This window comes from Rutilus rutilus (assembly GCF_951802725.1).
Source record: "Rutilus rutilus genome assembly, chromosome: 2".
NCBI classification, from domain to species: Eukaryota; Metazoa; Chordata; class Actinopteri; order Cypriniformes; family Leuciscidae; genus Rutilus; species Rutilus rutilus.
The window spans coordinates 1,074,036-1,090,736 of NC_140210.1; the positions used below are offsets into that span (position 1 = coordinate 1,074,036).

Consider the following 16,701-nt stretch of genomic DNA (forward strand, 5'->3'; position numbering starts at 1 on the left):
TCGTAATAAAACAAGAATCAACATCAGATCCTGTGTGTGTGTGTGTGTGTGTGTATGTGTGTGTAACAGGAGAGTCTGCTGGAGAAAAGAGAACGAGACCGAGCTCGTAATAAAACAAGAATCAACATCAGATCCTGTGTGTGTGTGTGTGTGTGTGTGTGTGTGTGTGTAACAGAGGAGAGTCTGCTGGAGAAAAGAGAACGAGACCGAGCTCGTAATAAAACAAGAATCAACATCAGATCCTGTGTGTGTGTGTGTGTAACAGGAGAGTCTGCTGGAGAAAAGAGAACGAGATTAATGCTGTTCGTTGCTAGTTAATGCATTAACTAATGTTACCAAATGAGACCTTATTGTAAAGTGTTACCGATATTTATAAGGCAATTTTTCAACCATTTTCAAGCTTGTTTCCGCCACAGAATAAAAAAATAAAAAAGGTAATTGCAACCTTTTTTTCTCAGAATTGCACGTTTATATCGTGCAATTCTGACTTTATAACTTGCAATTGGGAGACATACATTTAGAATTGCATGATATTAAGTTGCATATGCATGTTATAAAGTCAGAATTGTGAGATATAAACATGCACTTCTGAGAAAAAAGTCCTCTTGAGTAATTTTTCCTTAGAATTGGACTTAATAACTCACAATTCTGAGAAAAGATGTCGCAATCGGGAGAAGAAAGTCAGAATTGCGAGATGTGAACTAAAAAGTTGCAATTATCTTTTAAAATGTTTTATTCTGTGCTTCCATAATTTTCAACCCATTTTTACTTTCATAAAATAATGACTAACTAGACATTTAACTGAATGTTTTTAACATTATCCAGTAGTGCATGTGCTCTCGGTCTTTATAAGAGGTGAAGCAAGTTATTACGTGTCGTTTAAACATGTTTTTCTTTGGTATCACTGATGAATCATTTACAGTAAGAGGAACATGAATTCAATATTTATTTAGTGTTGACTATAAAATCAGCATGATACAGCATGCGCTGGTCGTTTCTCCTCTATTGTGTCGTATATCCGAGCGAAACGCTTCTGGAACGAGACCAAATGTGGGCGGGGCTTGATTGTGTCTGTGGGGAATTGATTGGATGGTTGTGGTTTGCTATTGGCTGATCTCATGTGAGTGACAGGTTATAGCCCCGCCCTCGTCATCAGAGAAGAGAAGAGATGTTGCAAGAGGAACTGACTCTGATTCAAGATTATGAATTTTTCACAATAATGATGATGTGCACCTGTGAATCATTTAGAATAAACACTGCGATATTCCTTTAAGAACAGAACAGAAATGCTCATTCTGATGCAAAGACTTTTATTAGAGATTTGATCATCCTAGACGTTGTTGTTTTGGTCACTGGCGCGGCTCTTGCTCCGGGTGATGATGTTAAAGGGAGTCGGCGTGGCTTTAGGTTTGATCATCTTGTTGAAGAAGCGAAACACGGACTCCATGCAAACGACGGGCGTGGAGTCGTGACACTGAGTCCCAGCGGAAATCTGCGTGCAACCGGCCTTCAGGGATCCCACGGAGCAATTCAGAGGCTTTCTGCTGGGAATCCAGGATCTGGAGTGGGATTTCAACCAGTCCCGACCAGCGTTTCCCAATGGCTGGTGCCAAAAGCTGTGGGACGAATCCAAGAAAGCCACGGCTGTCACTTTCCGTTGAACCTCTTCGATCTCACGGCATAGAAGATCCACGAACGCCAGGCCTCCGTATCCGTGTGCCACTATAAAAATGTGTTCGGGAGAACTTTGGGAAAGCATGCGTTCCCAAACCAACCGAACGTGTTGCTCGTGAGTCCGCGAACCTTCATTGGGATTCATCAGGAGAACGGCACAGGATTCAAGCAAAGCCCAGCGTATATACGGGATCTGAGAGCCTCGTTCCAGTCCCTCGTGTGCCGAGAGTTTCCAACTCCACACGCCACTCCTCACCGTTCCCAAATCCTGGATCAGAACCAGGAGACTCCCGGGCTTCTCCAGTGCTCCTGCGCTCATAAACACAAAACTATCCTCCAGAAACACTTTAACAAGGTGAAACTTGCGCTCTAAGAGGTCGTACACGTGCCGGGTGATGCAGAGACACAGGCTACGATGCTCTCGCTCCGTGTCGCGAGCGTCGTGTAGTTTGAAGGAGAACCAGTAGGGTTCGTGGGTTTCTCTGTGCCGTAGGTGACCGTCCTCGGAAAACCAATACGGAAAATCGGATTGAATGGGATTTCGGGTCGCCTCAGAGCGCTCCGACATCGTGTGGGACCTGAGATATGAATACACCAAAAAATGTGTATGTTCACATAGAAAACAGCTAATTTTACTGTTTGGAATCTAAAATATGAATATGCAAATAAATTAGCATTTCTTGAAGGATCATGTGACACTGATGTTGAATATTCAGCTTTGATCACAGGATATAAATTACACTTTACTATATATTCACATAGTAAACAGATGTTTTACATTGGAATAGTATTTCAGATTTTTTTTTTAAACTGTATTTTTGATCAAATAAATGCAGGTTTGATGAGCATTAGAGCATAAGTTTCCCAAACTTTTGTCTGGTACTGTATATATTAATTTGTATATATTTTAATAATAATTGAGCAACAAATCATCATATTAGAATGATTTGTGAAGGATCATGTGACACTGAAGACTGGAGTAATGATGCTGAAAATTCAGCTTTGATTATCAATAATAAATGACACTTTACTATATTCACATAGAAAACAGCTGATTTACATTAGAATAATATGTCACTATTTTTACTGTATTTTTGATCAAATAAACACAGCCTTGCTGAGCAGAAGAGACTCTTACTGTGATGAGATGAGGGTTTCTGTTTGCTTTATAATCTGTCAATTATCATTGCACTGCAAATTAAAGCATTTGTTTTATAGATTTACCTGAGAAGGATTCCGAGGACTAGTGAAAGTTATACCTGATTGTTCTGTTCCTGAATGCTGAGATGTGTGAATGTGTTAATGATCAGTGATCACATGACAGGTGTCGCTGATTGACATTAATAGGGCGTGGCTTCATATGTTCAGTGCATTAACCTGCTGAATACTTAAAAATTGTATTTGTAACAATATGCAATATGGAACCTTTCAAAATTAGAGTGTTACATTAAATTACCTTAAATTAAGCAAGAGGCGTCCAGTTATCACTAAATGTGGCATTTTTGTGTAAAATGTCTCTTTTGATAGAATAATTTTTAAAGAAACCTTTCAAATTCAGGTGCACTACTTTGTTGGATATAAAATGCACGTTCACATTTTGACAAAAGGACATCGGGATATTGCATGCATAAAGTAAGCATGCATACTGTGCACAATTAAATTTTACATATATACTGGAGAGATTGTAGTATGTCCTGATTTTATAGCACTTTGCACGTTTTTTAACTTTTATTTATTTAATTAATAATTATTATTTACAACCATCTGCAATAAAACTCGGATTAACAGTAAACACGCGGAACTCGTGATGTGTGCGACTGTTTCCACCGGATGACGTTCACCGACACACCGGATGTTGATCAAACATGGCAGCGACCTTGTGGGTCCATGAGACTCTGATGTGAATTTTATAATGGAGAAGAAATGAAGATTTATACACGTTTGTACTGTGTGTAATCAGTCATGTTCTCAGCGCTAAAGAGTGTATTTTTGGGCTTTGCCCGGACATCAAGCCAGCCAGGTAGAGTGAAGACAAATGATCTTGTATGTATTAATTGTTCTATGTAATATAAATGATTTCCTTTATTTAGTGTCACTAACGACAAATAGTATGGCGAAACCATGGTTTTTGGACGTGTACATGGTATTCTTGTACCATGGTACTCATGAATATGGTAATCTTAGTAGTTTGCAATAATCTAGTTTGCCTTACTGATTGTGTATCATCATTAATAATAATATGATTATATATACTGACTGTATATTCCTGACTCACACCTGGGTTTATTTGGTTATAATAACCACTTGTCAAATGTGGGTGATTATATTTTACCCACTGAACCTGAACCTGTTGCTGAACCTGTGTTCTGTTAACTAGTTGCTGGACTGAACCTGTGTTCTGTTAACTAGTTTCTGGACTGAACCTGTGTTCTGTTAACTAGTTGCTAAAGCCTGTGTTCTGTTAACTAGTTGCTGGACTGAACCTTTGTTCTGTTAACTAGTTGCTGGACTGAACCTGTGTTCTGTTAACTAGTTGCTAAAGCCTGTGTTCTGTTAACTAGTTGCTGGACTGATCCTGTGTTCTGTTAACTAGTTGCTGGACTGAACCTGTGTTCTGTTTTAGTTGCTGGACTGAACCTGTGTTCTGTTAACTAGTTGCTAAGCCTGTGTTCTGTTAACTAGTTGCTAAGCCTATGTTAACTAGTTGCTAAAGCCTCTTCTGTTAAACTAGTTGCTAAAGCGTGTGTTGTTCACTAGTTGCTAAACCTGTTAACTAGTTGCTGAACCTATTCTGTTAACTAGTTGCTAAACCTGTGTTCTGTTAACTAGTTTAACTAGTTGCTGACTCTTTTTCTTCAGATGTCCTGCAGAGCCACATGAAACTCCTGTCGGCGGGACTGAGGACGTATGCAGTTCCTCCAGACTTCAGCGGTAATCAGTGCTTAACCAGTTAAACTAGTAGACTCGCTCGTTAAGGGCTGCTGTTTTTACTGCATGCTAGTCTTGTGCTGTTTAAGTCCTTTCAACAGTGTGAAGTGCAGCCCTTTATTTTGATGAATATCGTGTTTTCCTCCATCGCAGACGTGGTTCTGCCGGAGAAGCCCAAACTCAAGTTCCTGGAAAAGGTCCCGAATTTGAAACAAGCAAAGAAGGAGATGAAGAAACTGCGTGACATTCAGGGTCCGGCCAAAAGCTCCAACACCTTCACCAAAGGGCAGTACGGCATTGTGGTGCGTGTCTTTTTCTTTACTTTTTTTTTCTAGATTAATAATGAAATTAAAAACAATATTAACAGAAGGGAGGAAAATAAATGATGCATATATACATATCAAAGCTGTATACTTATAAATGCATATCAGTGCATATTCTTAAATATCAATGAACATATACATACATACCTATAAATATATATACTAATTTAAAATATTAAATTATATATTTAAAAAAATTATATATCAACCTTTTTGCAACTTTAGAATATATGTAAGTTCTTCCATAACCACGATTTCTTCAATGATTCCTAACCATTGTTTACAAAAAATCGCTCATTATCATATCTGAATCTCAGCTCTTGATCACAGTCTCTCTAAGCCCCGCCTCTCTGAGAGCTGCTGTGCTGTGATTGGTCAGAAAGCAAACGCTCATTATCATATCTGAATCTCAGCTCTTGATCACAGTCTCTCTAAGCCCCGCCTCTCTGAGAGCTGCTGTGCTGTGATTGGTCAGAAAGCAAACGCTCATTATCATATCTGAATCTCAGCTCTTGATCACAGTGATGCGAACAGTAACGATGGCGTGGGTTTTACCGTATCAATCTCAGAAAACAGCATCTTCTCGACACGAACAACACGAACCAAACTCTTCCAGTTTCAGATACACTACAGTGTTTGAGGGCGGAGCTAAGAGACGCTGTTCAGCCAATCAGGACCAGAGGCGGGCATTATGCAAATTAGCTACAAAGGTTCAAAGGCTACAAAGGTTCAGCAGGAAGTGAGACTGAATTGCTGACGACTCGTTTCAGTTCAGAATCACTTCTTCTTTTTTTCAGGAGATCAAAACTCAGAGCTTTTACATTCACAAACAGCTTTATTACACACTACATGAAAGGCAATATCTGCAAAAGCATAATTGGGGCACTTTAAGATTATTGTGCTCATCAGGGGTCTCATTTATAAAACTGTGTGTAGGAACCTTACTAAAAGTGTACGTGCGCCCGAAAGCCAAAAATGGCGTATGCAAAAATATATTCAGACTTATTAAAAGCGTTCGTACGCCAGAACCTGCGCAGAATTCACTTTATAAACCCCAGTCAGCGGAAGATTGTGCGCACATGTGCGTCTCCTCCCCGACATAACCATATATGGAGCTTACAACGCCTCGTTTTACTATGCAGATCCTCATCTGCATATCATTTGCATATGATTATTCATCCACGTGATAACGTTTAACGGTCGGTACAAGACACATTACATTAATAAAAATCATGTAGCTGCCTATCCTTGCCTTGTTTTTGAATACATAAATCAAATAGTGTAAAATACATTTCAGAGAAAGTTTTTCTCAATCTTTTCCACTGGCCGAATTGTATTTTTAATTGATTTATATGATTAATGGAAGCAGATCGGCCTTGGGCATTATTTGCACGAAACTATTTTATCAGACAGTCTGGTATTATCATGATAAGCAGTTATCTCTGTGGTTAAAGCATTAAAACACAGCACGCCACAGGAAGTGTTCAGAAGCAGCGCATCCACAACTAATATTTCTATTGATTGAATATAAAAAATGTTGTAACTTCTCAGTAATGATTTCATGTTTAAGTGTTTAACCCCATTCATTTGAATGGCATATTTAATCTAAATGTTTATATCAGAAGTAAAACAGTTTAAATCATTATTTTATTTAAACTGTTATTTGCGTCAGTTCCACTAAACGGCTCAGTGCGCTCGCTGCGCGCGGACATTTAAGAAGGGATGGATATTCGCTTCAGGTGACAGGCTTGGTGAGGGAAATTATTTGTATTATCTTAATGTATATGTTTAATTTTCTTTAGATTTTCTGTCTAAAAGTGACCAAAAACACATTTAACTCCAGCTCACCATCGGTGTCGCCAAACTGCTCCATCTCCAAAACGTTCGTACGCATGGCTCAGAGTTTGCGTGCAGGTGCGCTAATTTTCCCGTCAAGTTTGTTTTATAAATCACAACTTATGCGTGTGAAGTGGCGTACGCCTCTCTCAGGGCCTGTTTTATGGGTACGCACCGGTTATAAATGAGCCCCAGAACTCTCTGTCTTTTGTGTATATGATTATTATTATTATGTGTGTGTGATTGTGTCTGTAGGCTCTGGGTGGCGGGTACTTGCACTGGGGTCACATGGAGATGATGCGTCTCACCATTAACCGGCGCATGGACCCCAGCACGACCTTCGCCCTGTGGCGCTTCAGGGCCCCGTTCAAACCCATCACCCGTAAAGGCCTGGGCCAGCGCATGGGCGGCGGGAAGGGGGCCATCGACCACTACGTGACCCCGGTGAAGTGTGGCCGGCTGGTCCTAGAGGTCGGAGGTCGCATCGAGCTGGGTGAGGTCGAGCCGGTGCTCATAGAAGTGGCCAAGAAGCTGCCCTTCCCAGCCAAGGTTTGCTCACTCTCACCCACAATAACTTCCTCTTATGCTTTTCATAAGCGGCTGTTTCTGCATATATGTGTGGCAATAACGTGAATGAGGAAAGTGTTGCGTAACGCAGACCACGCTGTGTGTTATTAAGTGCACTGAACACTCTGGTTTACGGTTTCACTTGGACACTTGGTTTCATTTTTCATCAAATTATTGTGTATGAAATGCTTTTTCTATTCTTTTTCTAACACAATTGACTGGAATCATAACTGCAAAAAACATTTCAAACAAGAAGAATCTGAACTTTGACAAAAGTGTCTGATAAAAGCAAGTAATTATGCTTTTTCATAATCATTTCATAATGTTGGCAATAATGTGAATGAGGAAAGTGTTGCATAACATTCAGAGAACATGCTGTGTGTGTTTAGTGCACTGAACCCTCGGCTAGCCCGGCGTTTACACTTTATGGAAATGTTTGACTTGTTGATTAAATTACATTTTGAATCAAATTATTGCTAAAAAAAGAGAAAAAGTACATCTACTGCGTGAGATTAAACTGGGAAGGGTCACAGCACTTGCATACTGTTAGTTTCACTGCTCCTATTGCTCTCCTCATGTGTAAGTCGCTTCGGATAAAAGCGTCTGCTAAATGATTAAATGTAATAAAAGCAAGTAATTATGTCTGAAAACGCTGTTCTAGGCATTGCACAACTGTTTATATATTTACATCTGATATTACATCTGATTTTCCTTGTTTCTTTCCACCTGCAACAAAACATTTGCTTTATTTTTTAACTTAAACGTGGCATTAATTAATTGCTTTTATGAGATTTTTATTCTTTTATATAGAAATAAATGATGCATGAATTAGTTAAATATTGTTTAACACCATGAAATCCTTTCAAAATATTAAAGAATAAACTAAATTATAGTACATTCATTTAAAAAATATTTACTTTTTAAAAAACTTAAATATTGCATTAATTGGGGAAAACAGTATAAATAGTTTTTATGATATTTGGATTATTTAATATAGAAATAAATAGTGCATAAAGTAGAAGTAGATATTGTTTACTAGCATGAAATCCCCTCAAAACACAAAATATAAAAAAAGTACATATTATGGAATTAAAATATAGTACATTCATTTAAAAAACATTTGCTCTGTTTTTAACTTAAATACTGCATTAATTGGTGGGAAAAACAGTATAAATTGTTTTTACGATATTTGTATTTAATATAGAAATAAATGCTGCATAAATTAGAGGTAAAACGCCTCAAAACACAAAATATTGAAGAATAAATATTATGGGACTGAATTAATTTCAAATACATTTGCTTAATTTTTTAACTTGATTTTAACTTATTGAAAAGCAGAGTTTTATGATATTTGTATTATTGTATATAAGTATAAAATAATACAAATTAAATAGTTTCCCAAGGAAACCAAGAACTGGTGAATGCAGCGGAAATCGGCAAATACATGCAAACAGAAATAAATGCTGCATAAATTAGAGGTAAATATTGTTTACTACCATGAAATCCACTCAAAACACAAAATATTACAACAATAAATATTATGGAATTAAAATATAGTACATTCACTTAAACATTTGCTCTGTTTAACTTAAATACTGCTTTAATTGGTGGGAAAAACAGTATAAATTGTTTTTACGATATGTGTATTTAATATAGAAATAAATGGTGCATAAATTAGAGGTAAATATTGTTTACTATTATGAAATCGCCTCAAAACACAAAATATTAAAACAATAAATATTATAAATAAAATTATAATTATAAATAAAATATAGTATATTCACTTGTCTGTTTCGATCAGAATTGACAGGGTTAGATCTGAAAGATTTTCTGAGAAGCAAGTTTACTAGAAGAACCCAGTTGAACGTGTGTGTGTGTGTGTTGCAGGTGGTGAGCAGAGAGAGTCTGGCGGCGCTGTATCAGGACCAGGCCGAACGCGAGACCAATAACCAGAACCCCTGGAGCTTCGAGCGGGTCGCGAGGGCAAACATGCTGGGCATCCGTAAAGTCCTGAGTCCGTTTGACATGCACAATCACGGCCGCTACGCTGGGAAGTTCTTCTACCCCGCGCGAGTGTAGTGCGTGCGTGCGTGCGTGCGTGCGTGCGTGCGTGCGTGCGTGCGTGCGTGCGTGCGTGCGTGCGTTCACAGATAACACCGCAGAACTGATGAACACACACTCCAGCAGGATGTGTGTGTGATAATATTCAGATCCATATCACCTGCTTCTGAGTGTTCTGTTGTTCACTTATCACACAATCTCTGTGCGATAATAAAGGGGTTAGAAAACACACACACACACACTCACACTCACACTCACACACTCACAGATCTGTCACCTGTTCACCTCATATGCTCTTTAATCACACATGCTTTTGTGTGTGTGAAAATATGTGCTGTGTAAATGTTAAATACTATGTTAGGCAAATAAATGAGTTTCTGTGCTGTTCGGGTTCAGCTGTTGTGTGTGTGGGACTCGATCGTGGGTTTTATGAATGCTCATTTTCGACACATCAGAAAACAATTGGTAATTAAGTTGTTGAAATTATGACAAAAATGAATGAATATATGACATAAGTCGTAATTGTGACAGTGATAATTAGTAGATAGTCAAAATTATGATTGTGTGTTATATATCTTAATTATATCTTAGTATGCCATAATTTTGACATTTAAACTTTTTAATCTCATAATTAATAGTTTGAATGTCATATTTTCTTTGCATGATAAGTTTTACTTTTTGTCAATTATGAATAAAAAAGTCAAAATTATGGCTTAGTATGTCATAGTACTGACTTTTTATGAGGCAATTCTGACTTTTTATGTCATAAATATGACTTTTATGGTATCATTTGTGATTTACCAAAGCATTATCTTGTTTTTCTTGTGTGGCGAAAATGAGCGTCTTCATTAATTTTGTTTTATATAAAAAGCATTATTTTAAAACTGTAATACAGATGTGTGATGTAAAATTGTATGGAAACGAGAACATTAGTAATCAAACAACAGCACGTGACTGAAGAAGGAAGCCGGAAGTGTCAGTTCGGCGCATGCGCAGTTCAGTTCCTGCGTTGAATCGTGTGGCGCGAATCTGTGGTGAGTGTTGAAGATGTGTCGCACATAAGACGATTAATTATTGAGTTGTGTTTGTTTTGAGCTCATCAAATCATGTATCGAATCTTTACGGGTTTTCTCAGCATGTTTTCTATGAGTAGTGATGTTTCTAAACTGAACGTGAGCGACGCGATTATTAATAAACGACCGATCTCTAACAGACATATGTGCTCAAATATAGACATTATATTCATATCCCACGGTACTAAAACCTGCGTCAAAGAATACTATGGTATAACCCAAGCTAACAGGTTACCACAACTTTCTCTAATGTTTTGTAAAGATTATGTGCGTTAAATGTGTTTTTCTTTCATTAAAAGGTATACGTTCTTATAACATTGTTGATTATTTATTTACCTTCTTGGAATATTACATTTAAACGTTAAAATAACGTCATATTGTGAGTTAAGCTCAGGAGAGCTGTTGTATCATAACCTTGTCAATAAAATATACAAATAATCATAATATAATCATATGTTAGCTGGGACTGAGCTGTACATCTAAAAATGTAAAACATGGAATTGAAACTTATTTGTCAATTTGTTAAAGTTTGCTTAAAAAAAATCAACTTTTTCCTTTAAAAAAAATTATTGTCAAAAAAATTCTTGTCAATTATCTCCTATTTATTTATAATATCCATAATACTCTAAATATGTACTTAATCTGTAAATATGTATATTCTGACTCAAAGGGTTAGTTCACCCAAAAATAAAAAATATCCCATAATTCACTCGCCCTCGAGCCATCCTAGTGTTTATGACTTCTCTCAGCCGAACACAATCAGAGTTATATTAATCAATATCCTGGCTCTTCCCAGCTTTATAATGGAGGAGGAGATTTTGAAGCCCAGAAAAGCTCTTCATCATCAACAATAATCCACACGCCTGCAGGGGTTAATAAATGTTAATTAAATAAATGTAATACAGCAGAGGTCATTATTAATGCAGAACATGAAATTCAGGTTAGAGAACCGAATATGAAACTAAGTTAAAGTCACCATGAAATCAAAATTGACATTTTTCACACACACACACACACACACACACACACACACACACACACACACACACACACACACACACACACACACACACACACACACACTCACTAACACACACACTCACTAACACACACACACACACACACACTCACTCACTAACTCACACACACTCACCCATCCACACACACACTCACTAACTCACACACACACACACACTCACTCACTCACACACACACACACACACACACTCACACACACACTCTCTCACACACACACACACACACACACATACTCACTAACTCTCACACACACACACACTCACAAACTAACTCACACATACTCACTAACTCAAACACACACACACACAAACTAACTCACTCACACACACTCAATTTCTAGTCATTGTTTAGTTTTAGCTCCGGCTCTTTCCAGGGTCTGGTGTTCATAGGAGATGTGTTAGGTGTCAGCTGGAGATTCCCTCGGGTGTTATAGATGTTTCTCTGTGCAGTGTGTCGTGATGAAGCCAGCGCGAGGGTCAGGAAGGGCCTCCACACGGGGCCCCAAACACAACGCAGAGAGGAAGACCAACAACAAGCCTCACGTGAGACGCAGCCGAAGCTCATTTATTATTATTATTACTACTTTATTTAGCCTTTTATTCAACATTTATAAGACACTGCACACTATAAATAACATACAGTCAAACCCAACATTACTCAGACACCAGATATCATGTGTGATGTTGTTTCACTAGTGTGATCAGGACTCTATAGTTCATTTCTGTAAGTGAGGAGAGCAGAATAAAGTAAACTGTGACATATTACACCTGATGTGGCAAAATCAATAGTTAACAAACAGCATCAAGGCATAAGAAACATTCAGAGTCGAATTGTATTAAAGAGAAAAAGGTTTATTCTCTTTAAGAGGTTTGTTCACAAAAATACCGCGACAGCTACCTCGTGGTAGGAACAAGACCTGACCACACAGAAACAGAACAGACGGTCTTTTATACCTATAGTCTCTTCTCCTGTAACTTTCCGCTCCCCCAATGAACCAGATCTAGCTGGATCTAAGAGGTACAGTGGTCTTTCTAAGTGGTCGTTCTCGCCCCCGTGAGGTCAAAGCCAGATAACCCGTCTACCTTTTGTTGAAATTAATGGCCCTTCTGGCCCCCCTCTGTGTTTTATTGCTCTCCCACCTGTATGGCTGAAAAGTCTTTGTTTGTAGACTAAAAGAGTTCGAAGGCTCATCTGACCATTTGTTTTACTGTGTGTGCTTTTGTTCCCGTCACAAACATACATACATACATACATACATCCCAGGAGAGAAAAACACATGATTGAATTGAAAGAAAACCCACACAATATCTGAGAAGTAAATGGGAAAGAGTAAAATATAAAATTTCCATAACAGTATGTGAGTGAGTGTGTGTGTATGTGTGAGTGTGAGTGAGAGTGAGTGTGAGTGAGTGAGTGAGTGTGTGTGTAGGAGCCATATTTAGAATTTTGTGCACTACCAAAATTGATATTTGTTTAATTCACTTATTTTATATTTTTCTTTTGTTTCATATCTGGACTAACCTGTTCACGGTAATGGACTTGCTCCTCCTCCTTGACGCGTCATTACGGCGCGAATGTGCAGGTCTTAAATGTGGACTAGAATTGTTGGTCTACGGGTTAGAGTGTGGAGAGCAACAGGTTTCTTCAATCACATGTTATGCCATCGATGCTCACAGCAATATTTTGTTTTCTTGAAAAGTTAAATTTTTTTTTTTTTTTTTTATTGAAAGTAAACCGGAGATTATGTTTAATAAACCGCGGCTCTTGTTATGACTGCATCTCCGTGCGTGTGCTTTGTGGACATGTGAATCGGGAGAGACTCCTCCGCTAACCTCAAAAGGGCTAAAGAAAGTTTTAACAAGATTAGCCTATTCATTTATTGAAGAAATCTTGCACTAGAGATCGATCGACGAAACTAGAAAGGACTTTACTGTGGATTATTTTCTCAAGAAAACTTTGAAGCTGTGCTGTTCACGTTCACGGCCGAAGTGGATGGACGCGATTTATCAATGAACAAGTACAAGAATGTAAACAAGCAACACAACTGGTCAATGGATCTGAGCTCGGATAGAATGTTTGAAAAGGCTGCTTTAGAAGCGCGCGCCAAAACTCTGCCTGATATACAAGCGTTGCAGATGGAAAAAGCCATTATAAAATCAAAGATTGAAAGGGCAGAACTAAAAACTCAAATGGCAGAAGCAGATGCAAAGATCAAAGTGCTGACAAATAATGCTGAATCACAAGGTGATGTTATGAATGACTATTATGATGCAAACATGGAAGATAATGATGAACCCACTTTTATTGATGCCTCTGCAATAGAATTCGCTCCTGTAACAGCCGTACCTAAAACTCCACTCCAGAGGGAAGTTAGTCACGTGCAAAGAAGCTCTCGATAAGCAGCAGCCGCAAGTCCATCAAGAAGCTCTCCAGTAGCAGCAGCCGCAAGTCTACAGTTGGAGGTCAGTAACAGCTCAAACAAAGGCTTAAGCTTAATGGCTCAAAGGCAAAAGGATATTACTGATCTTATGATTAAGCAGCAAAATCTAAGAGGGAAGTTCCTGTTTTTGATGGAGATCCACTGTCCTATCAGTCTTTCTCTCATGCTTTTAAATATCTGATTGAAGACAAGACCAGCAGCAGTCAGGATAGACTCTACTTTCTTGAACAGTTTACTGCTGGCCAAGCCAGAGAGCTTGTTCACAGCGGTCTGCACATGGAAGCTCGCAGAGGATATACCGAAGCTCAGCAACTTTTAAAGAAACATTTCGGCAATGAAATGAAGATTGCAAATGCTTACATTGAAAAGGCACTGAACTGGACAGCCATTAAAGCTGATGATGGAAAATCACTTCATGCCTATGCTCTGTACCTTAGGGAATGTTGCAATGTTATAAAGGATCTAGAATACATGGATGAACTGGACGTTGTATCAAACTTGAAATTGATTGTATCCAAACTCCCATACAAGCTCCGCGAAAGGTGGCGGACAGTAACTTTTGAGTCAATCCAAAGAACGAATACTCGAATTAGATTTAGAAATCTTCTAGAAATTCTGGAAATTCAGTCTGAGATTTTGCACCACCCATGTTGCTGTTTTGACCTCATGTAGTTTCTGCCAAGGTATAGGGAGTAATAAAATCATGCACATCCCAGTCAGGTTCGGGTGCTGGATCTCATATAGAATTCAAAGTTACAAAGTAAAGATCCGCACACCGGAGCGCTCCCATTCACAAATTTATTTTAAGTGTAACGTTTCGGGCCTTTACGGCCCTTCCTCAGACAAGGTAACCATGCACTAACTGACTGCAAAATATTACAATCAGAATCCCAAGACAAAAAGGTTGGATATCTCAAAAGGAATGGTCACTGTTTTGGATGCTTAAAAAAGGGTCACATGAGCAAAGATTGCAATAAGAAAATGGTTTGCCAGATATGTCAACAAAAGCATCCTACATTGCTCCACATTGGCAATGAAAATTCAAAGAAGCAGATTTTGCCAAACCCAAACTTCACAGAATCAAAAGAAACGCCAGTTAATAGTGCACTAGTATCAGCTGATCGTGCAACAGGGGCCAGTAGGGAATGTGCACTAGCAATCGTGCCAGTCCAAGTTAAAGTTGCCAAAGGCAGTAAGATCATTAAAACCTACGCCTTTCTTGATCCAGGCAGTTCGGCGACGTCCTGCACTGAGAACCTCATGAATCAGCTGAATGCCAAAGGACGCAGAACTGAAATTCTTCTGAGAACGATGGGGCAGGAGAGACCTGTTAAGAGCTATGAGCTCACAGGACTAGAAGTAGGTAGTATTGATGGAGGTGGATACATAGATCTGCCTAAAGTATGCACTCAACCCAAGATCCCTGTATCAAAAGAGAACCTACTCACTCACCATGATCTTGAAAAATGGCCTTATTTGAAAGAAATCGAAATGAAAAGAATCAACGCTGACATTGAAATCTTGATTGGAATTAATGTTCCAAAAGCTATGGAACCGTGGAGAATAGTGAACAGTCAAGGAAATGGACCATATGCGGTCAAGACTGTGCTAGGGTGGGTGGTTAATGGCCCACTCAATTCTTGTCCCTCTATGGATGAAGTTGGATTAACGTCAGTGATGGCCAATCGCATCTCTGTGGAAAATCTTCAGGATCTGCTTATCAGGCAATATAATCATGACTTTCCCGAAAAGGGTTATGAGGAGAAAAGAGAAATGTCAGCTGAAGACAAAATATTCATGAATATAGCAACGACTTAAGTGGAACTCAAAAATGGGCATTATCGCTTACCTCTAACGCTTCGTGATAAAGATGCAACCTTGCCCAACAACTATGAAGTGACAGCACAACGTACACTTAACCTTGCTAAGAGATTCAAGAAGGATCCTGCTTATGCAAATGAGTATAGTGTGTTCATGGAGGATGTGCTGAGGAAGGGATACGCAGAAAAGGTGCCACAAGAACAACTCCACAGGAATGACGGTCATCTATGGTATATACCACATCATGGGGTGTACCACAAGAAGAAGGGAAAGCTTAGAGTCGTTTTTTGATTGTTCATCTTCATACAAAGGCAAATCTCTTAACTCCGAACTTCTCCAAGGTCCTGACCTGACTAACCCACTTCTTGGTGTGCTGCTTAGATTCAGGAAGGAACGAATTTCAATAATGGCAGACATCGAAGCACTGTACTATCAGGTACGAGTTCAGAATGATCATCGTGACTTTCTTCGATTCCTGTGGTGGCCACAAGGGGATGTTAACCAGCCACTGGAAGTCTATAGGATGAATGTTCATCTTTTTGGTGCAGTATCATCTCCCAGCATTGCCAGTTTTGCCTTAAAGCAAACAGGAATTGATCATTGATACAATTAATCATAGTTTTTACGTCGATGATTGTCTCAAATCTGTGGCTTCCGTGGAAGAAGCAATCAAGCTCATTAAAGACCTCAGGGAAGTATGCACCCTAGGAGGATTTGCTTTGAGTAAATGGGTGAGCAACAGCTTTGAAGTCCTTGAGACTATTCCAGAAAGTTGCAGAGCCCCTCTTGTGAAACAACTGGACTTGGACAGAGAAAAACCTCCTCTTGAGAGGGCACTCGGAATCCAGTGGAACATCCAAAAGGATGTCTTTACCTTCCGGGTAGCCGTTATAAATAGAGCTCCCACTAGACGAGCAATCCTTTCTGTAGTCAATTCTAT

General features: G+C 38.8%; 3 protein-coding genes across 6 annotated transcripts in view; 2 read left to right on the forward strand and 1 right to left on the reverse strand.

Annotated features, from left to right (window-relative positions):
- Positions 1 to 1,266: 1,266 nt before the first annotated feature.
- On the reverse strand, positions 1,267 to 2,977 carry LOC311280725 (cotranscriptional regulator ARB2A homolog). 3 transcript variants are annotated; one of them, XM_084393117.1, is made up of 2 exons: positions 2,899 to 2,977; positions 1,267 to 2,252 (listed from the first exon to the last, which is right to left on the reverse strand). In XM_084393117.1, exon 2 carries the CDS (start codon positions 2,240 to 2,242, stop codon positions 1,331 to 1,333), a length of 912 nt encoding a protein of 303 aa, XP_084249243.1. In that variant the 5' UTR covers positions 2,243 to 2,252; positions 2,899 to 2,977; the 3' UTR covers positions 1,267 to 1,330. The 3 variants fall into 3 exon arrangements, with proteins under 3 accessions (XP_084249243.1, XP_084249244.1, XP_084249245.1); XM_084393118.1 differs by having other exon boundaries at positions 1,296 to 2,252; positions 2,934 to 2,964; XM_084393119.1 differs by having other exon boundaries at positions 1,296 to 2,252; positions 2,813 to 2,902.
- Positions 2,978 to 3,058: 81 nt separating this feature from the next.
- mrpl16 (mitochondrial ribosomal protein L16) lies at positions 3,059 to 9,772 on the forward strand. 2 transcript variants are annotated; one of them, XM_084403278.1, is made up of 6 exons: positions 3,059 to 3,694; positions 4,534 to 4,605; positions 4,756 to 4,904; positions 7,017 to 7,310; positions 9,216 to 9,420; positions 9,471 to 9,595. In XM_084403278.1, the coding sequence occupies exons 1-5, from the start codon at positions 3,637 to 3,639 to the stop codon at positions 9,405 to 9,407; spliced, it is 765 nt and encodes a 254-aa protein (XP_084259404.1). In that variant the 5' UTR covers positions 3,059 to 3,636; the 3' UTR covers positions 9,408 to 9,420; positions 9,471 to 9,595. The 2 variants fall into 2 exon arrangements, with proteins under 2 accessions (XP_084259404.1, XP_084259403.1); XM_084403277.1 differs by having other exon boundaries at positions 9,216 to 9,772.
- Positions 9,773 to 10,345: 573 nt separating this feature from the next.
- Positions 10,346 to 16,701, forward strand: part of cenpq (centromere protein Q) — an 18,940-nt gene continuing 12,584 nt past the window's right edge. Inside the window, exons 1-2 of the mRNA XM_084403275.1 lie at positions 10,346 to 10,423; positions 11,950 to 12,042. Coding sequence (XP_084259401.1) covers positions 11,959 to 12,042 — 84 coding nt within the window. The 5' untranslated portion in view covers positions 10,346 to 10,423; positions 11,950 to 11,958. The remainder of the gene's footprint in view (positions 10,424 to 11,949; positions 12,043 to 16,701) is intronic.

Coding starts and splice junctions, on each gene's coding strand:
- LOC311280725 (XM_084393117.1), bottom strand. CDS start 2,242: ATGTCGGAGCGCTCTGAGGCGACCCGAAATCCCATTCAATCCGATTTT.
- mrpl16 (XM_084403277.1), top strand. CDS start 3,637: ATGTTCTCAGCGCTAAAGAGTGTATTTTTGGGCTTTGCCCGGACATCA. Junction 3,695..4,533: donor CCGGACATCAAGCCAGCCAG/GTAGAGTGAAGA, acceptor CTTTTTCTTCAG/ATGTCCTGCAGAGCCACATG. Junction 4,905..7,016: donor AAGGGCAGTACGGCATTGTG/GTGCGTGTCTTT, acceptor TTGTGTCTGTAG/GCTCTGGGTGGCGGGTACTT.